Below are 21987 nucleotides of genomic sequence, written 5' to 3'. Positions count from 1 at the left end.
CACCGACATCTCTTTTCTTAGTTTGGCCATCTCTTTATCCTTTCAATTTCAGTTCTTAAATTCATAAATCAATCCTTTCATTTATCTAATAGGCCTGCATTTAAAATGAATATTTACCATAAATTAAAGGTATCTTATATTATTAGATATATTATTATAAAACATGCTTTAGTTAAGGAGTTATTGATACTTCAAGTGCAAAATGATGATATAAAACCATGATAAAAATTCACTTTTAAGTACTAATCAGGTACCATATATTATAGATCACTTATCTTCGATTGAGCATAAGAGTGGGGATGATGAGCAATAATTTCTAATAAAGAAATATTTTTATATAAGTATCTAATGGTTATACATGTTGTTCTCTGGTATACTAACATAGTTAACTACTTGGCATCATAAATTCTACCTCGCAGGATGATATACAAATAAAAGAAGAAGTTCTTATTAGACTTAAAACATTACTTTTGGAGGGATTATTTCTATATTAACATTGTGCATACTAGATAATTAGGAAATGTGTACCTGAAGAAGAGATGGAGAGCATTCTTCTATATTTTCACTCATTGAAAGTAAGTGGTTACTTTGGTGGAGCAAAAACAATAGCAAAAATTCTACAATCTGGATTTTGTTGTTCTTTTATTTTTAAGAACTTTTTGTTACTTTATTAATTCATATGATCAATATCACTTGTTAGAAATATTTTTAGAAAATATGAGATGTCTTTTAATAATATTTTTGTGATTGAATTGTTTAATGTTTGGGGGATAGATTTCACAAGTCTTTTTTATCTTCATATTTTAATAAATTTATTTTGGTGATTGTAGATTATGTCTCCAAGTGGATGGAAGATATTGCCTTGTTGACTAGTGATGCTAAGGTTATGGTGAAGTTTCTTTGAAAAAACATCTTTTTTCTAATGTGGCACTCCAAGGGTAATAATTAGTGATGATGGGAAGCATTTTTGCAACCATCAATTTGAAGCTTTACTTACTAAGTATAGAGTTAATATCACGAGGCAATACTATAGCATCCTCAAATAAGTGGTCAAATGAAGGTGTCCAATAAAAAGTTAAAATACATACTAAAAAAGACCATTAATGTCTCATAAGAGGATTGAGCACGAAGATTAGCAGATGCATTATAGTCTTTTAGAACATCATTTTAAACTCCAATTGAAATGTCACCTAATCAATTAGTTTATGAAAAAAACATGTCATTTACTCGTGAAGCTAGAACATAAAGTTTATTGGGCAATGAAGACACTTAAATTTTAGTTAAAGTTTATATATGAGAAAAGGATATTGCAAATCAATGAAATGGATAGGTTTTGTAATAATGCTTATATAAATACTTAAATTTATAGGGATAAAACCAAAATATGGCATGATAAGAATATTTCAAGGTGGGGCAAAAAGTTTTACTATTCATTAGAAGACTTTGAATTTTTCCATATAGAGTTGTAGAAGTTCATCATGAGATAAAAGGGACATCCAAGGTCAATAAATAGAGGTTAAAGCTTTTTTGGATGGATAATTTAGCATGCAAAAATGTTTTCCATCAATGTCGACAATTCTAAATAATGATTTGGAGATTGTTTAGCTATAGACTTTAAACAAAGAACTTTTTGAGAGGTAGCCTAAGTTTTTTATTATTATTATTATCTATACTTTTAATTTTATTTTTTTTATCTTTTTGTAGGTTGCAGAGTCTCTAATGAGTTACATGATTACACTTTCAAATACAACATTGAATTGGAAATTAGAGAGGATTTCTTTTTTTTTACAATTTAGTTTCATTTCTCTCATTTCTCGTTAAAGACAAGGTTTTAATTAAGTTTGGGGGAAAAGAGTCAATTTATGTAAAAAAAAAAAAACATAATTAGTTTGATGAATAAGAAGAAAAATCCTATGATAAGAATATGGATGAAATTGATTATAATTTTTAGGAAAAAATTGTTATTCCTTGAGTTTATTTGTTAATCCTTGACTTGATTTTGCTTAATTTGAGATTTTTTATATTCAATTAATGCTTATCATGATCATCAATTGTTTTGCATACCTAGATAAATTTTATGTGAGTAACATAATTTTATATGTTCTCAACAAATTCTAAAACTTGTTTAATGATACTTGAGGTGAAGTCCTAAATAAAATATTACTTAAGAAGTGATTTAGGCATTCTTTGAATTGATTGAGTCTTTCAAGCAACCCTATTTATTATTTGTATCCCTAGTTATCCCTTTGAGCTTTGTTGAATTATACTTCGATCTATAATTTTTTAAATTAAAAATTATATTCCCTACCTTATTTTAGTTTAAACACTAATATTCTTACCTTTCAAGAGAGTGAAGTTTACACAAACTTATTCTTAGAAGAATATGCAAAGTGTGAGAGATAGATAGTCTATAAGTAAATTTTTTCATATTCCGCTTTATCTAAGTCATAAGTTTGGGGGTGTGAAGAGTCAACAAGGTGTTAGGAAGTTATTTTTATGTTAATTTCATATCAAAGAAAGATTAAAAAAAAAAAAAAAGATGTTGTGATTAATGGTTGATATTATATGATGTATATTTTTTTAAAGAGAGAAAAAGGGTTTGGAGCAGGAAATAATGTAACAAAGGATAACAAGACTGATCACAGAAGAATTCTTTCTCTTTACTAATTTTAGAGATTTTTTTTTTTTGAGCGTGGATATTTATAAGCATAATAAAGAGAGATGTTTTTTAAGATTTAAAGGATTGAGAAGTAGTGTATATGTTACAGGTGAGTGTACTCTATTTTGTGTTATAATTTTAATTCTCTTGTTTTGTTTGAATCCTATACTTTTTTTTGTAGTCCTCACATTATCTTTACATTATAAGCCTAATAAAAACCTATTGATCCTTAGTAATATTTTGTTCTACATTAGAAAGTGATTTGAAAAGCAAGCCTATAGAGTTTGAAATATCAATATCATAACTAAAGATCCATTTCATATTTACTTGTTTGCATAAAAAATCATTTGAGAGATAATAATGAAATGAGAATGATAGGTATGCATGAATGAGAGAAATGAATAAGGTGGAATTGAGTTTTGAATTAAATTTTGGAGTTGTGTAATATCGAATGATTCATTTGGATTATAAACTTTAGACAATTTTTTAGGCAACAAATTTTATGAATTAAAACAATTCTTGTTTTTAATTGCTTTTTCTTTTTCTTTTTCTTTTTTTCCAATTCTTGTTTTTAATTGCCTTTTCTTTTTCTTTTTTTTCTTGTTTAAGGACCAAAAAGAAGTTTAAGGATTTTTATATGATTTTTACCTAATCTTACTTTTAATTTTGTGCCAGTTTATCTTTAATATTTTTATTTTATATCATTTTTATTTATGTATTTTTATCTATATGTAGGAATAAATAAATTCATTGAAGCCCATTTAAAAGCTAGTTAAATGAGGAAATTCACCTCTTTAAGGTTTTTTGAGATAGAAGAGGAGGAAAGTGACCTATTATAAGAATAGGAAATTTTCATACTAGAAATTTCAGGAACATATCTCGGTAACTTAGGCATAACTTTATCTATAAATGTTCAAATTATATGATCATGGTATGAAAATAAATATTAGAGGAAGATCTACAACTTTTATGTTTATGACTTTCTTGAAATAAGTCATTCTGATAGCAAAAATAAGGATTAAAGTTAAGAATTAGAATCTGCCAATTTTGGAAGGAAAATAAAGAAACAAATAAAAGGAGATTTTGAACCAAATAAATCAGAGGAGATTAAGAAAATAAACCATGACCAAAGCTGATAAAAAAAGAAAGCTTGTTATCATCAAAATGAGATAAGGAGAGGAAGAGAGAGCCATAAGAAATCAAACGATGTCGTGGAGTGCTTCATCAACTGATTCCATACAAAATAGTTTTATTCTTTTCCTTGATTTTTTGTTGATGTATTCTAATAAAAATATGTTTTATTTTAGATTCATTATAAACTAAAGTTGTTTATATAGGGATGTAATTTAGTTTTGATTACATAATTTAAATTCAAAGTTATTTTATTTTCAATTTCTTTCATGTTGAGTGTTTATCCTTGATTGTATTGCTTACAATTCTTAGGCCAATTATTTTTTTATCTTTTAAATCATAATGAGACTGAGAAATAATTAATGATTAGAAACTTTTAAGATTAAACACCATTAGTTGAGCAAAAGATAAAAATATTTTACCATAATTAGTAAGATTATAGAAAAATCCAATGAAATGAACTAATGAATCTTCAAATAATTTAATTTACTTGGAGATATGTTGAATTATTAGGTGAAGGTATTTTTAATTTTTTTTAGGAGAGAACATTGAATAATTAAGGGATCTTTTAATCATCAACACGAGGTGATGATTGTGTAGGATTAACTAGGTGATATCAAAAGCTCTAAATTTATTTTTATTAGCTCTACAACCTTAAGTTTTATTCTCTATTTCTTTTAACTTACCTTTTTCATACACTTTAATTTAATTTAGAAGGTCAATTATATACAATTTTGGTTTGATTTCTACATAGTAATTAATTTCATAAATTTCAATACTCAATAGCATAATTAGTCCTTGTGAATTCGACACTTTTTTATTCATAAAAACTTTACTACTTGTTGCTATTTTTTCACTTGAAGTTATTATCACACCAAAATTGATCCTAAGTAATAAGAGAGGTTGTGCCTAAGGGCCTACTAAGATATGTTACAAGTAGTAATGATGCATATAACACCCATAGTTGACTAAAATAAATATATTCTAACCATACAGTGAGGGTTGTGATAATATCCTTAAATTCTAAACACAAGTCCTTAAAAATGTATAAGTTAAAATTAATTATTTCAAGTGCCTTACCCTATTGTTACAAGTTTATCATAATATTTTTCCCTTGCAACATATATATATATATTGCAACTCATTCGGGAATTGCTTCAATTCTACCCAGGCCAAATGAAGTGACATGACACAAATAGTAAAAGGTGATGCTAAAGTGGAGGCTAATATATCTTAAATAACTTTTGATGTAGTGAAATTAAGAAGGATAGTACCTCTTAATGAGAGTGCTCATTAATAATTGATCTTGTTGTATCCATACAATGTAGTATGGATTGAGATTTAGTGTTGATGTGTTAGCTTGTTAAATATATTCATAAGGACAAGTATTGCTTTCATCTATGATTCCATATAGACCTTGTCTAATAAAGAATGAATTTACTAGAGCTTTCCAAAACAAATAACCTTCATGCGAAAGTTTGAGAGAAATACAATGGTAACAATTTTGGAATATATAATTGAGGTTAAAATAGTTAGAGTTTGTTGCTATAGCTACAAGATTGGTCATCATAGTTATCTACCATAAGATAGAAGCATAAAAAGTTATGTTTTCTAATGAATATTGTAATTATGAGATAGGCTTTACCACCATAACAAACTATAGATCAAACAATATAATAAAGAAAGCAGATCATGTTACAAATATTATAATATCAGTCGTTGTGCTGTGAGTCTTTAATAAAACATATGTTTAAACAATTATATTTAAATTCCTCACAATCTTTCATTGATGAATGTGTCAAAACTTTAACATCCCAACATAAAATCACAAGCTAAGTTCATGGTAGAATAGACGCTCTTGTTATCGGCTTGTAGAAAACCACACTATATTATCAGTTGTTGTACCGTAAGTCTTTAATAAAACATATGTTTAAACAATTATATTTGAATTCGTCACAATCTTTCATTGATGAATATGTCAAAACTTTAACATCCCAACATAAATCACAAGCTAAGTTCATCGTAGAATAGAGGCTCTTGTTATCGGCTTGTAGAAAACCACATGCGATGTCTCTTTTGAATTATCTATTTATGTTAATAAAGTTTAGTTATTTTTTATTAATTTATGCTAGATTTGTTATTATTTGTTATGTTTTTTAGCTACACTATTTATTTATTTACATAGAATTTTATTTTTTATTTTTATATTTTATTTTATAAAAAAATGTTATTTTATTTTTTTCTTAATTAAGAAGGAAACAATTATGGATTTATTGATGAAACTTGATTCAATTTTTATTATTATTATTATTATTATTATAGGCATGGTTTTTCAATTTAAATTTTAGTGAAATTATGATTTTATGCGCTCTCAATTTTACAATTTTTACATAATATTTATTTTTATTTTTAAAGTTTTTCTATGAGTTCTAAAAATAAAATAAAGCAATCATCTAGGAAAACAATAAAAATGAAAAAAAAAATCAAGCATAATTAATAAAAAAAATTAACAAGTCTTTTTTTATATCTTTTGAAATAAAGTAAATAACAAAATTTGAAAAACAATCTTTAGGTATAAATAAATTAAAAGTTGGCAAAAAGTTTAATAAATTTTTTTGTTTTTTTTTGTTTTTAATTTTTAATCTATTTTTCTTTTTTCTTGGAATAGAAAGTTAATACATGTCCTCCCTCTTTTTTTAAAAGTCAAAATTGATTAAAAATTGGGTTGATTATAGATAAATAGACCCTTGTTGTCTAATTGACAACCATTAAAATCCAATTGTTCAAATTGAAACCAAAAGGATATTTCTGTTAAAAAATATACACCTATAATGTCATTAAACCAAATTTATTTATATGGCTTGACTACGAAGAAAAAAGAACATACAAGTGAGTATTACTAATGTCTGGAAATTGAGAAGTGATTATTTAAAAAACAAACACAAAACTTAGTAGATTTTCTTGGTCAACCCTCCGAGTTCCATTTTATTTATTTTTAACAATTATATAAACAAGTATAAAAACTTACAAAGAAATTAAGTTGGCAATTAAAGCGCGTAATACAAACTTAATACAAACATGACGTTAAATTTAAATTTTTAAAGGTATTTAGACTGTGTGATGGAAAAAAACTAATTTTAGTGTAACTTGAGATCATTATTTGTAAACAAAGTTTCATATTATTTTTAACAAAATCAGATAACATCATGATTTTAAGAACAATATTCTTTGGTGTGATAGAGTTTCAATATATTTCGAAGAAAATACTAGTAATCAAGAATCAAATTTAATATATTGTAAAAGGTAGGTATTTGTTCTTTTCGCTTTTTGTCGGATAAATATATTTTAAGAACATGGATTAGGAAATTAAATGATATAGAAGTCATTAATTAGATTAGAACAAAATAACAAATAAATAAATAAACTAATGTGTTCATATGGATAGAATTGAAGCTGATAAATTCAAAACATAAGTTTATAAAAAAAAAAAAAATAGATACTAAATATGCATTCTCGTTTTCCAATCCGATATCAAATTTCTCAGAACTCCGACACATAGCCACAATGAAATGTAGACAGCTGCCGCTGAATTAACCAACGAAGCTGGTGTAGAAATAAAACCTTTGTAATAGGAGCGGCAGTGTCCTGATTGCATCTATTTTTGGGTTGTTTTAAGATAAAAGAACCTGCAAAAAGAGAGGAGAGGGTTAATTTCTACACTTCCAGTCATGCTTCTGCCCTGAACATGTAGATCCTCCATGCACAGTTTACAAAGGAGAAATAATGCTCTAAACAAGAACCACACGCATCAAAACCCACTTCAAATGCTAACCTCTCCAAACCACTTGAAATTCGAAAGCAAGTTTAGTCTAAATAAGAAACCATCTTGTCAACAGGGTGATGCCAGATTTTCTTGAATTAACACACCTGTAATCAGCACAAATGGATGGCATTCAAAGGCCCTCCTCCTCCAGAAGGGGACTAGGACCAGTCAAGCTTATGATGCCTTTTATTGATCAATCAGGCTTTGTGGTGATACAGAGAAACCATAGCATATTCTGGCAGAAGTATAGTTGACTTACAAGAATTAGAGAGAGAGGCACCAACCTGGACATCTGAAGTCCAAAGTGCTGTCCTTGTACGATTCTTCTCCCAAAGTGTAGATCTAGCTTGGCAATGGCTTTCTCAAATGCCTGCACAGATACATAGCAAGGAAAACTGAAAGGATCTTATAACATATACTCGTGAATCCTATGACTATATAACCTTGAGCAACTCTGGTTGGCATATAATAAAAAAGTAAAGAGGACCTTGGTCATTTCTAAAAGACAATGGAAACCAAACATTGAGACAGGCATTGATGGTGAAAAAATGCTAGGAACACTTCTGTAACTAATTTGAGTTTCAGTTAGGCATTGTGTCTGTGTACACGAGCAAGGACAAATAGTGCAGCAAACCACATCATTAAGCCTGGGCAATTTAAAATACTTCGAAAGGTTTACTAGTCTTAAACCTTTTAAGTTTATCCATGCATCAACGAACACTCTGATATAGTCTACTAGATTTTGAGGAGCATTTGCCCATTCAGAACCTCTAGTTCAGTTTTTTATGCACGATAACAAATGCTGAGATGAGAAACAAACATCATGAAGACATTCCTTACAATAACTTATTCTACCATCAACTATATCTTGATTTGGCTTTAAAGGACAGCCATTCAATAGCTAAATCTGTTAGATCAATATATAAACAACCAGTGACGGATAATAGATTTGCCTTGGTCAAGTAAACTGAAAGGTGAATTTATTTGGATGTGAAAGAGGGCACCTAGCATTGCATTCCAGGCCCGAATAAATCTGCAAAGAAAATTCAAGCCAGACCTCTGATTGTAGCAACATTCCCTGCAAATATCAAGGTCATCCATTCTAAAAGGGCCAATGGGAAGAAACAAAATTCAACCATTATTAATTAGGGTCATTTCTTGGTCTAATGGTAAAAGCGTTGAACTGTCAGGTTTCAGCACAATTTCCATATCTCTATAAACAGATAAAATCCACCAACATGAATTCTAATGAAAGAACAAAGCAAAGATGGGTGAGGAAAACTCTTACCATGAACTGCCCTTATAGATTACATTTAACGGGAACCTGTAAATGAATCAAAAGGCAAATATATCAAAGAGAAGACAAAAACTTTATTGTCTTTGGATCTTTTCTTGAGACTTGTCAGGTACTAACTCTCAAAGAAGTTACTGCATCTAATAAAGTCAGTATTATCATAACTTTGACAGTAACAATATCTATTAAGAATCAGAAACTAAGTAGACAAGAAGAGATCTCTGAGAATGTCTGCAAGATATAAATTACTGAGCAAAAAGCTGATTTTATTGGAAATATAAAATGTATGTACAGGAGGCATTGTTCTCTGATTTGTAAAAGCTACAGCCAGGATACAGTGTTTGCTAACATATAAATGATAGGACAAACTAGCTTGTACCTTGAACAAAAGATCTTTATGGCGAAGGTACCAACTTCATACAGGAACAAAATCCAAAGCATCCAAAAGGTTCACTTGAAAATCTTGTGAAGTCTACAAAAGAATCTATATAACCTAATTGTGGACCGGTGGCCGAATGACCATCCATATAACTGGTCATTTTTTGACAACAGTGTTATGTGTTGTTTGTCAATAGTATAATGAACAAGACTATACAGAGAAAGACTTCAAACCATCATATTTAGATCTGAAAGGTCATCCATTGGAATTTCCAGGCCCATGAAATCAATGTCGCCATGCTCTTGTAATCCATCATCATCAATGTTCAGCCATGAACCCAGATCCTGCCCTTGGCTGTCATCTAATACATCTATTCCTGGCAGCTGTAGGTTGGACAAATCAATAGCATCATCCAACACATCCAAGCCAAACCTATCCTTTTCCTTTGCTTTCCTATTACTGTTGTTTTCACTTGACTTTGCCTCAGAAGGCAAAGTTGTTTTAGGTTGCTCCGATATCTTGCCAACAAGGCCATTCACAGAAACAGACAGTTGAGTTGTTTTTTGCTTGGGCTTCGTTTTAGTTTTCCGCTCCCCCTTTTGATTAGATAATGTTGGTCGACCGATTTTATTAGTTCCGTTTCTAGATAAAACCTCTCTATTGTGCCCCTTTCCTTCCCTGTCTCTCTCGCTCCTCTTCCCTTTTGTACTGCTCGATAGAGAACCTCCTATTCCTGATGGAGCACTCGATGGGCTACCAACAGCACCAACAACAACATCATCATGCAACAACTCCCTCTTCTTCACCCTGTTTGACCAGGTATCTTCCTTAACAGTAATTTGTTCTGATAAGCGATTAACAGGAGGAAGCAGATCAGAAGGATTTGAGATGTGGCTATCCCCATTCTGACCCAAATGTAAAGTTCGAGGGCTTGGCTGTGAACCCATGGAAACTGCACAAAACAAAAATAACAGTCCAAAATTGTTCCATATGACTGGAAAACACAAATACAAAGGGTAAAACGACACATCACAGCAACAAGAGCCCATAAAAAAGAGATTTAAAGAAAACACATCCACACATGAATGAATTCCAGAAGCAAATTCTGAGACATCAGAAAAAATACCTGAAACTCTGGCTTCCAAAGAGCGGGATGAGGTATTGCCATACAACTTTGCAGATTCACCATCAGTAGGAGTATCCACTGATTGTCCACCATGTAGGAGGGCAGTCCCAGAAAGGAACATGTCCCTAAATGAGGGCTCACTGAAGCAGCTGTTTCCTGTAACTTCAAATTTATGACATCGCTCTAAAGTTCGTTTAACAAATGCTAAAGCAGCTTGCTTGGCCATTTTGCTACTGGAACTCTTCCCACCAGTGGGATTAGGACCCCAACAAGTCTATTAAATAATGCTGTGTTAGTTAACCATCAAATATATATCCAGAAGTTTTTAAACAATAACCTACCAGCCACCAGCATGATAAACAGTAAATGAAACAAGCTTCAAAAGGGGGAAAAAATGGGTTGCTGTTTCTCAAGCAACTACCAAATAACAGTTAAGAATAGTCTACAAAGTAACAAAATGACTCGACTCCAAGATGAAAATTGCATGTACACACGCTGATTCAACTCAGCCCTCAGTAATGTGCAGAGGGAGAGGGGGGGCTGAAGTAGTTAACTAGCAAACCAGAAAAATACAAGTTTTTAATCAAGGATTTTATAATTAAAATCATGTCCTGAAAACTACATATTTCAATTGTTTTTCTTCTGTTCATGTACCCTGATAACACCATTAGTGACATTTACACCATTCACACCTTCAGACTTCAGAGCAATGCTGACTTGCTGCATTTCTCCAAATTATATCCTCCTACTTGGGTCATAAGAAAAGTTGGCAAAAGGCCATTCATTTCATACTTTGGGCAGACCTACATTACCTCTCTATTAAACAACCTTTCACTGGGTTTCATCAAATCTTCCTGGAACAGGCATACCATATCAAGACAATCTGGACATGTGTTTCTCTAATTCTATCCTCCTACTTGGACCATGAGACAATTTGGTCAAAAGAACTCATTCCATGCTTCGAGCATTCCCATATTATCTCTACTGAACAGCCAGTCACTGGATTTGGTCAAACATTTTGCTACAGGCATGCTATATGAAAAGAACTTGACTGATGCAGGAGGTTGATTTCCCTTCCCACACTACATCATTGACACTATTGTAGATTACTCTTATTTACAATGACAGCATGAGAATGAACAGGTGTGGCATTTAAGGCAATTATCATGCCCTGTGATGATCAAGAAAAAGTAGTTTCTGAAAAAGTAACATGATTAGATTATGTTCGTTGCATTTGGAATTCTAGAAACTTTTTGACGATTCACAAGGATTTTACCTTAGAGCCAAATGGGTTTCTATTTAATGAACCTCAGTACTAAATTTATTTTTGCTTAGGAAATTTTGCGGGATTTTCATCTGAATGCAATTTTCTACCCCTTCAATGGATTATTGTTTCTTCACAACAAATTTTTTTTTTAACCCATCCAGTTTGGTGGGCGATGAAAAGTGAAAAGAATCCATATCCATGAAATTCAATTCTTCCTTGCACTACATGGATGTGGATGTTGATCAAAGGGACCAACCCATTTTTTGGGGCAGTAAAGACCATTGACCAAAACAGAGGCCAGCATCATGAAGAAATGATAAAAAAGGTAGATTTTTGGCCAAGGACCAAGACCACAGATGTATGGACATTGTTATTTATGAGTAGCGATCACTCACAGCACTTGGTAATTATAGATTTATAAGCTAACCAACTAAATAATAATACTTCGTGAGTTTGTGAGAATAAGCTGCTGCAAATCCTACAAGGGTGACAATTACTTGCAGCAAATTTCCAAATAAGCTACCCAAAAATCACACATAAATAATGCAATATCAGTCACCAGAAAATACAAAGTATGCCTCTCATTTACTCTATCTATCACTTCTATCGATCCATCATAGCCCATTCTAGCCCATTTTCACCAAAGCATGTTTGCAGTACAACCCTGAACAAGTTGCAAAATGTATTGTTCCTAGTTTAAGAGGCCAGTTTAGATATATTGGGCATCATAGCCCTTTGGTCCCCAGTCTCATTATACCGATATATTCATACCCAAACATGAAAAGAAATGTGAATGTATGAAATATAGGAAAAGAGAATAAAGTGTGAAAATTACCATGTACTTTTCATAAGCCATTGTGATGAGTTTGTCATAAGCACGTTGTTCAAATTCCCTATACAGTCATGTAATATCATGAGTACATTGTGAGAGTTCAAGTGAAAAGGCAAAAACACACTTGGATTTATAGCAAGAATAAATTCTTTACTTTTGTTGGAGTTCTTTCATTTCTGTGGCATGTTTTAACAGCTTGTCTAATAAACCTTTCTTCCTTGAAACCTATCATAATAACAAACAAAACCATGAGATGACCTCCTTTAAAGAATGAATTCATTGCAGGATGGAAAGTTAAACAGTATGTTTAAATGCAAGCAATAGATTCATATTTCAACTTCCTACGAAAAATGACGAGTTAAAAAATTCACCATTCTGTAGAATATTGAAAAACAATCATATGATATCAAAAAGTGGAAAACAAAAGAGAAACATAAGTCTTGCTTGACTTAATATATGAGATGTACATAATATAAATAAATATACAGAGAGTGAGAGGGAAAGAGAATGAAAGGATGATTGATTGAAGTCATTTGCTATTAAGGCTTTTACAGTAAAATCAGAAGTACCTGCCCATGTTGATTCTCCTCTAATTTGCTAATGTGCCCACAGATTCCTTCATCATCACTCGGCATGTCAGGCTGTTTAAGGAAGATTACATAATAAATGGCATACATTAACAGATCTTAGTGCTGTTGCAATAACATTACATATGACATTCAAAGGCAATACCAGAAACCACTCACCCAAATCCCCCCATGCTCCCACATCCCCACAACTGAGAAAAAAGAAACTTTAAAAAGGGGGCAGAAAGAAGAAAGGGAAAAGGAAAATAAGCTCCAAAAAAACGTTTCATTTAAATCCTCACTAAAGAATCAAACATCTGAAGCCATTATGCTGCTAAAATTAGAAGATCCAACATATTACCCAGCCTCGTGGTCCAAAGACAAATCAAATGCAGGAAAAGAATGATGAAACAATGAAAAGAATAACGTTAATGTGGAAATAAACTTACCATTGATTCAGGAAAAATTCCCAGACTAAGAACCTCCAAACGAAGTTTTTCTTCTATCTTCGTATTATCATATTGAAATTTGGAACAGGCCATCCCTGGTACCAATGCATGGTCTGAAAGGGCACCATTTATGGTATTTCTGAAGTTTGAGTCAATACCCATGTTTGGGATGCCTGAAATATCATTATCTGTCTCATAGTGGTCTGGCTTCCCACTCATCTTGCAACCACTTAATGCATCATGTCCAGAAAACTGAAAATTATCTAGGTGATTCACACAATTTGATTCCAACTCCTCATGTAGCTCGAAATCAGTTCCATATGCATCAAATTCCAGGTCTGCATTTCCAAGGGTACAATCTTCCTCTGAGGTCAAGGCTGCCAAGAGTAGCTGAGAAAGGGGAATTTCTCTATCTACAGGCATTAACTGATCTGGAAGAAGTTCTGAAGTCCTAGTTTCAGCAGCAAGCTCAAGCTCAACCTCCCTATCATGTTCAAATAACCCATACCCATTAGGGACAGTACTGTAGTTGTTTGCATCAGAATGGACTGGTGTTGCTGACGGTGCAGTAAACACAATACTTCCCTGAAAAATGAATCATATGGTTAAGGAAATTAATATAACTCCCAGTTTTGACAAGATTTTATTTGACAAAAAGAGGCAATCACTGGCACAAAATAACATAGGGTAATATACTTCACCATGATATTCAATAATCAATGATTATAACTTTGAGCATTAGAAAGGCATGAGTGCTGCTTGTAACATTCTATATTGAGTACGGATGCTCCACAGAGATATTACAGATAGGTAGAACCCTAAAAGAACTAGCACATACATATATATATATGAATATGTTTGGTGAATATAAAAGAGAAGGAAAACTAGTTTTTCTAGAAAGAAATATATTATAATCCATTATGTAGATAAAAGTATCAATTTATCAAATATACATGTGAACATTGTCTAGTGTGCAAAATAAATTAGATTCTAGCAAATTTAAAAGATTGAAAGCGTCAATACACTACTGCACAACATCCATTCCATGTTCAAAATCAAGAAACACAAATCTGAGTTCATTACTATTTTAATATCACTCAATCTTCCAAATTGTTGGTTAGGAGATGCAAACAAATTTATTTACTCCTCGTCTCAATCAAGATGAATGAAACCATCATGAAAGATTACAGAAGTTTACTAAAAAGAGATTCCAAGACTCAAGACTCCATACATGGTACTGTGCAGGTGGAGAAGTATTTGTGAATGGCTGATAATGTTTCAATTTCAAAGATACAAACCATTTGTTATTGGTTAGCAACAAGAGCTTCTATCAATATGCGTAATTTTATCAATGGGCTTGTCATCTCCCTTGATGAAGAATTCTTCTTTCTCTACCTAGATGCTGCTGCTGCTGCTGAACTAAATGAATGAATCTTGCTGAAAACAAGAATATAATTCCATCTAATAGGAAAACATTAAAATGATGGAAAATAGAAAGAAAGAAAGAAGTCCTCTACCATTTGCAACAATAGTCTAAACATTTTTGCAACAAATATCCATCAGTAATACTGCTGGATATGGACACAACCACTGAAATTTGATAAATATAGAAGTCTATCAACAATTTTGGACACAAAAACACACTTAAATTAAATGAAGGTCAAACAGGACTCACTTAGCTGTATGATTAAACTTTCACAATAAGATAATTACTATTAATACATTGAATGATCATGGCTAAGTTTATAAAATGCTGCTAAGCGGAGATGGAACAATTTTAATGCATCCTGCATATATAAATTGAAAAACAAAAGGCTTTACCTGTTGTTTCAAGTGAGCAATGTCTACATCAGATATAAAACCAAAGAATGGCTCCATTTGCCTCCAAAATGAGCTCAAATGCGCTAGGTCTGCAGTGACAATCAAATCGATTAACCAACAAGGACAGAATTCAAGCAATAAAAGGAACAAAAATTTTCAGTGACAAGCACCAGGATTAATAACAGCACTTGCAGCAGCCAATAGCTCTTCATGCCCATCATCTGAACCAACTAAAAAAACCAAAACCAAATGTAAATGGATGGAAAAGAAGAGAGATGGAAAGAAAACATTTAGGGTATCAGAAAATTATCTGAGGGACTTTCAAGTAAAGTACCGAGAAAATCTGCTGTTGCATTGACTGTTGTATTCTTTTGGCGTGTGTAAGCCTTACGATCGGAGAGTTTTCTGGTTGGAGGACGGCCTGTCTTGCTGCACAAAAATATTTCTTGAAAATATTAGTTTCCAATCTGACATGCAGCAATGCTAGATAAAATGAAGAAATTTGATGGATAACTAGAAAATTTGATGCAGAATGTTGACCTTTCATTTTTATCAAAACCAAGTCTGGCACTTCTAGGCTGTTTCGCTGTTCCAACATTGCCCAGTTTCTCAACTGCTGTTGGCACAAGAGACCTTGTTGAAGTAAAACCCCTCCCAGTCCTCCCTTGCCTGCGAACACCATCTCCAATATCTTCACCTGAAACCAGCTTGTTCTTTCTTGATGGAAGGCCCAAAGGTGATATCTTTTGAACATTATGCCCAGCTCTCTCATCTATCTCATCACACTTTCTGCTCTTATCTTTAGATTTAACCTCTGTAGCCCCTGATTCTTCACTTTCTGATAAAACAGCTGACGATAAAGTGTCACCTTTTAATTTAACTTGCTGAGGAGAATTGCCACTCAAGCGCCTGGCAAATCCCACCCCAATTTCATTACCTGAAACATCAGATACACTATCCAAAGTGGGACTTTCATCATTGTTAACAATGGGAACCAAATTTGTTCTTCTTCGAGAGATCTTCTGTGGCCTCTGACCAGCCCAGTGAGCAACAGGTGGAGACGAAGACCGAGCAGATGCTGTGCGCTTGCGGTTGTTAGCTCCAACAGCAGGTGGCTTGTTCGTACAATGAGAGATCTCCCAATCATTGGGAGCAGTTGCTCTATGGACAACTGGGGACAACTTGGGCAAAATGCCTGAACCTGATCGGGGAGCCCGAATGGACGGATTCATTTTTGCACTGGAAGTGGGACTAGCAGAATTAAAATCATCCCGAACACTTGCCCTGAGCATTGTAGAGAAACAAAGGATAGTGAATCCATGCACAGCCTGATCAAACATATTAATAGTGCAAAAGAAGGTCTTAATAAAGAAAAAGAAAGTTTCCTATAAAATAATCGAGGAAAAATCAATTCAAAGAACAAGAGATTTTCCATTTATCCAAAGAGAAAATTCCAATATGATATGGAAAGAAACAGAGCTAAATGAATGGAATATGAGTAACAACAAAGGTAATGGAGTACAACAAACAACAACAGTTATGGAATATAAATAACAACAAAGGTATCTGAATGAATGTGTTAAGGATGCAGTGCATACTTAGTACCAGCTCTGATATTCACCCTTTCCTTATCTGAACCAAGAGGGCGTTCTCTCCTATCGTTTAGAAGAGAACTGTTCTCCAGGTCAGTCCTAGGGGTCATCGATCGCACGCTCAAGCCTGTTGGTTGTGAGATACCATCTATTTTTCCAATTCCAACAGCACCATTAGAAACTCCAGGCCTATAGAGAAATACAAGTTAATCTTGCCTCACAAACTGGAGATTGCAGGATGTAAAGCAATTACCAAAAGTATATAACCAAACAAATCTTCCTCTAAAGTTAAATTAAGCTGGAAAAAAAAAACAGAGAAAGGATTCTAAGAATAATTTAGAATAACTGAATTTACTTTTGATTATTGTTTCAGTGAAAGCCATTTTGACGATCATGTGAGGCCACAATCTGGACCAAAATCCCTTCACCATTCCCAGAACTAGTGATGGGTTTTGATCTTAGCAAAGAGTTGCAAGAACTTCACAAATCTTTACAGCTAGTCAAGCACATCATATACTAACCACATAATCATTATAGCAATCCTCAATGACTACTACTTCCACAACTGAAACAAAAGGAAAATTGTATTATTGCAAAAAAAAAAAATTCTTGATGTGAAATTTGAGATAACCAGTATATTACATCTCTACAAAATGTGTTTTTTTATCTCCTTTATAAATAGTCGTTCAAGGCTGTAACCGTGCATCTCAGGAAGGCACATGTAACCAAATGTGCTTTAAATTTTATTACTGTAAACTGAGTTGTTTTTCTTCACTAATTCCTTGAAGCTAGCCCATATAAGAAAAATACAGCACAGGAAAACATCATATTTAGGAGAGATAATCACAGAAATTAAAAGAAACAACTACATTTCATAACAGGGTGTCATTTTTCTCCCCCTTTTTTTAATTAACACACCCTTGGCCCACAACAAGTAGTGTAAATGCATAAAATTGAAGCTGGCTCCCACAAAAATTCTAGACCGTAGACTCAACCATAAATGGAAAGAGGATGATAATGAAAAGGAAAGAAACAACAGTGGCATAAAATAAAGATAGCATTATAATATCATGTGACAAACACTAGAAAACAAGGCTCAAAAACAACAATTAGGAGATAACACAGGTAGCGTAAGGAACTCAACAATTATGGAAAAATGATAACTAAACGAAATGGTAAAACATAGTGGTGTACATTCACAGGTGCTATTGTAGTCATCACATGCAGGTAGAGAAATAGATCACTTTCAGAAAGCGTAGTCATCACATGCAGGTAGAGAAATAGATCACTTTCAGAAGGCATACCTGAACCCATGGGAGTCGATATTCAACCTTGAACGAGCATCAGTAACAGGTCTTTGCAGCGCTCCCTGTTTTGATTCCCGATAACCATCTGAGGGTTTAGCTGACACCATGTTTGAAGCAACATCTGGCTTTATCCCAGAACGCTTCTTCTTCATTTTTGTCTTTTCCCAACCATCAACACCAATTGATAAACTTCGATCCTCACCTTGAACAGCACCACTATTTGCAAGCCTTAGCATTTCCCTGTCTCTGTCAACAGTACCAGATGGCCTGACCAGAGCATTTCCCTGCACATCCATCTTTATTAGTCAGAGCTTATGAGGTGATCTATCTTAAGGAAAATTAGACAAGGGAAAGTTCATGACATTTGGAAAACCTGGAAGGCACCACTAGCATTACAAATAGGCATTGTAAATCAAGGTGCCACAAAAAATAAAAGAAGGAAGTCTTATACTTTAGTTGTAAATAACAGGTGGTATTTAAACAACATAGTACCATCCCATCCTAGTTCAAAGGAGAAGGAGAAGAAGGGGTTCGAATCCAGTGAGATTCTGGAAGGAAAAGGAAAAAAATAAAAAGGCAAATTAGCTAAAACAGGCAGGCTTCCATGTAATATTGTGGGAGATATCAAAACAGGGTCAAATGTATTACTACTAATTTACAAATGCAACCCAGAAAAGGTGATGATATCTAATCAATAACCAACATGACAAATCATACTGAACTTTACAAGTTAATTAAATAAAACAATCATGAACGGGTAATAAAAGGAAGTTGCATACCCGCACATCCACCAAAGAAGTTCGTGTGCGCTTGTTTGGAACAATATTTTTGGTCCGTTCTTCTGACTTTTGCTGTTCAGGTTCAAAACCACTGGTGGCAGAATGATTTTGCATTCCCATTTTACCCAGGCTTGGAACAAGGACCGACCGATCACTTGATACTGAAGCATTAGGCCTATCATTAGAATAACCTTCTAATCTAGACCTCTTCTTTGACGGTATGGTTGGGAAGAGCTTGTTGAATGCAGACAAGGCTTCAGTGAAAATCTTCACACGTTCCCTATTTATTTAATAGAACTTAATTAAACTTGTGAAAGGTACTATTTAAAATGCAAAATATTCAAAGAACTACCTGCCCTTGATAGAGCTTCCACGCAGAACATCTCTTACTCGCTTGATTTCTTCAGGTGATGGAGACAATACCACCTTGCCTTTCGAAGAACCAGAAGAGTCATCTGCTGAAATTCCAAGAGCAGCATTCATGTGTCGCTTAAAGTCCCCTTGACGACTAGATTTATGGTCTGCAGCCACCACCTTTAGATCAAAACGCATGCATTGGAAGAAGTTCACCACGTCTCCCTGTGCTACCACGGCACTACTTCGAGCCATGTTCGGGACAGAAGATAGGATTGGATTCTCCACACTCTCACGAAAGCTACTCGATCTGTCCATCTGAGCAGCTAAGTGGGATCCACGATGGCCACTAGAGTATATTGGCCTATCCGGGCTATCAGAAGACATATCAAACTTACTAGACGTTGCCATTGCATCAGATTCCTAGCAAACTCTGTGTTATAAACCCAATAGATACAATAATGCATGAAAAAGTAGTAGTATTGTAGCACATAGAGGCAAATTGGAGTTCAAACGACAATAAAGGATGATACGCCTGCAAAGGACACAAATCAAAGGATAAGAACTGAAATCCAAGTTCACTTATAATATGATTTACAATGACAACTTCAACTAAAAGTCCCAACATGATCAGTGATAGTTTTAAATTGCAGAATATTAGGAGAACAAAACCAAGCTGAGATAATTAAGAGTATTGCACCAAGCTGAGATTCATAATTCCACTCAATTACAAGTTCCTCAATTTAGTATATTTTTTCCAAGGTTTACAGGCATCAGCATTATGAGATTGTTACTTCTTAAAGACCTTTTTTTTGAAAGGAAAAGTCCGACATAAAAACATTAATACCATCGAAAAAATCACGAATGATGTTATATAAGTGATTTACTTGCCATATAAATGATTCATAAAATCATTGCATTAATACTTATTAGTGTTTTTTAGTATAAGTTTTCTTTTTGCGTAATCTTAATCTTTCTAATTGCAGAAAAACAATGATAAAATTAGAAATTTGGGATGATGGCTTAATTTTTCCTTAGGGTTAATCTCCCATTTATCCATGCATCCCTCTAATTAAGTCAAATTATTCATTGATGTAATCATATGGATTCCAGTAGTCTTTCTGGCAAACTTTTTCCACCAAAACTAACAGATTTCAGACACGAAACTTGAACACAATCTCAAATTAAATTTTAATGATAAAATTGCAATGGCCAATATAATTTGCACTTCTAATAGGATCAACAAAAAAATCAAACTAAAAGAAATGGGAAAAAAAGAGAGAGAGACTGGTAGGTAGCCTTGGTCTTGAAGATTGCAGCCTCAATAAATTACACTTATTTCTCCAACAGTTCACCATCACGACACCATCAATTTAAGTGTAAATCAGTCAGACAAATAACACTGAGAAACTGTACCAGGTTTAGACTATACGAGACCACAAGTAAAAGGGGCATGAGAGACAGGTTTTGAAGGAGTAATAAACCAAAACTGGCAGGAATTTAATTCGGATTCCAACTTGATATTAATAGTAATATTTGGTATAAAACTGCAATAATAAAAGTACTAATTCTACTTCTACTAGACATAATAATAAATCCTCAAACTCATGGCATTATCATCATCATCATCATCATCAAGAATAAAATACTCCAGCTAACAACATAACTTGAGAGAGTGAAAATTAAAACCATATTGCATACCTCCAAATCCTTAATGGAATCACTCGAAGCAGCTGTGCTTTACAATAAGACAATCATCTGCACAATTTTTTAACAAAAGACCATGTTCCATCTCATGATAAAATAAAACCACCCTTTCCCTCAGATCTCCTCCTTGTCTTATATGATCAGTAAACTCCACCGGATGAATTTTAACCAAGTTACTGCAATTGCAAATACAAATCCAGTTGACCGGATCTATCGGCCAGCACCGATGAGGAAGAATCACGACCAAATATTATTGACCTGTTTGTCAACTCTGAGGTCGTCCCTGCTGCTTTGCTCACTCTTCAGCAAACAGTACTAGCTATAAATGATACACTGTTTAGCTCACTCTTCTATTTGATCGGAGATGTTAGAAATTTCAGGAAATCGGAGTAGAAGTAGTAGGATTTTAGGGTTAGGGTTAGGGTTAGGAGATGAATTCGGTCTAGAAGGAGGGTTGATTTCTTAATTTCTTCCGAGTTATTGTTTTCTTTATTTAAAAGTTTCATTTATCAAAAATTGAATGATTTTCTGTCATGTGATGAGCACATGATTGGATTAGCTATAGACAGCGTTGGTAAGCTAAGAGTAATTCCGTTTTTGACATTCACTGAGAAAGTGTTTTTATTATAGGGATTGAACTCTGTGCCTCGCCGGATACAAAACTTTGACACACAACAATTTTACGGGATAATCTAATGGTAGTTTTTTATTGTAATTTTAAAAAAATATATAGTTTTTTTTTTCTGAAAACATTTTGTGATTTTGAAAAGGTAAATTTAAACATAAGTTAAGCGTTAGTTTTTTAATTTTTCTTTTAAATAAACACAATTAATTATCATTACTTGTTATTTGATTATTAAAGATAATTTTTTATTTTTTTACATCATACAAACCTAAATCT

The 21987-nt window shown here is 33.0% G+C and overlaps 1 protein-coding gene and 1 long non-coding RNA gene across 2 annotated transcripts in view; one reads left to right on the top strand and one right to left on the bottom strand.

Moving 5' to 3' along the window:
* LOC105110123 (uncharacterized) overlaps positions 1-9004 on the top strand; it is a 16726-nt gene extending 7722 nt beyond the window's left edge. The window contains exons 2-3 of the long non-coding RNA XR_839408.1: positions 6681-6683; positions 8119-9004. This is a non-coding gene — a long non-coding RNA (uncharacterized LOC105110123). The remainder of the gene's footprint in view (positions 1-6680; positions 6684-8118) is intronic.
* A 150-nt stretch (positions 9005-9154) lies between these two features.
* LOC105110124 (uncharacterized) lies at positions 9155-21640 on the bottom strand. Its single transcript, XM_011005055.1, is given in 16 exon segments — positions 9155-10200; positions 10202-10280; positions 10358-10686; positions 12515-12572; positions 12666-12736; positions 13081-13152; positions 13527-14111; positions 15348-15436; positions 15518-15577; positions 15682-15776; positions 15888-16631; positions 16946-17128; positions 18244-18530; positions 19026-19305; positions 19378-19914; positions 21081-21640. Coding segments are annotated over 15 exon segments (4032 nt in total). The 5' UTR covers positions 19791-19914; positions 21081-21640; the 3' UTR covers positions 9155-9513.
* Positions 21641-21987: the final 347 nt, after the last annotated feature.

Source organism: Populus euphratica, unplaced genomic scaffold, assembly GCF_000495115.2.
Source record: "Populus euphratica unplaced genomic scaffold, PopEup_1.0 scaffold240.1, whole genome shotgun sequence".
In the NCBI taxonomy this organism is placed as follows: domain Eukaryota; kingdom Viridiplantae; phylum Streptophyta; class Magnoliopsida; order Malpighiales; family Salicaceae; genus Populus; species Populus euphratica.
The sequence above is the reverse complement of the archived record's forward strand: the minus strand, read 5'-3'. Positions and strand labels throughout refer to the sequence as shown.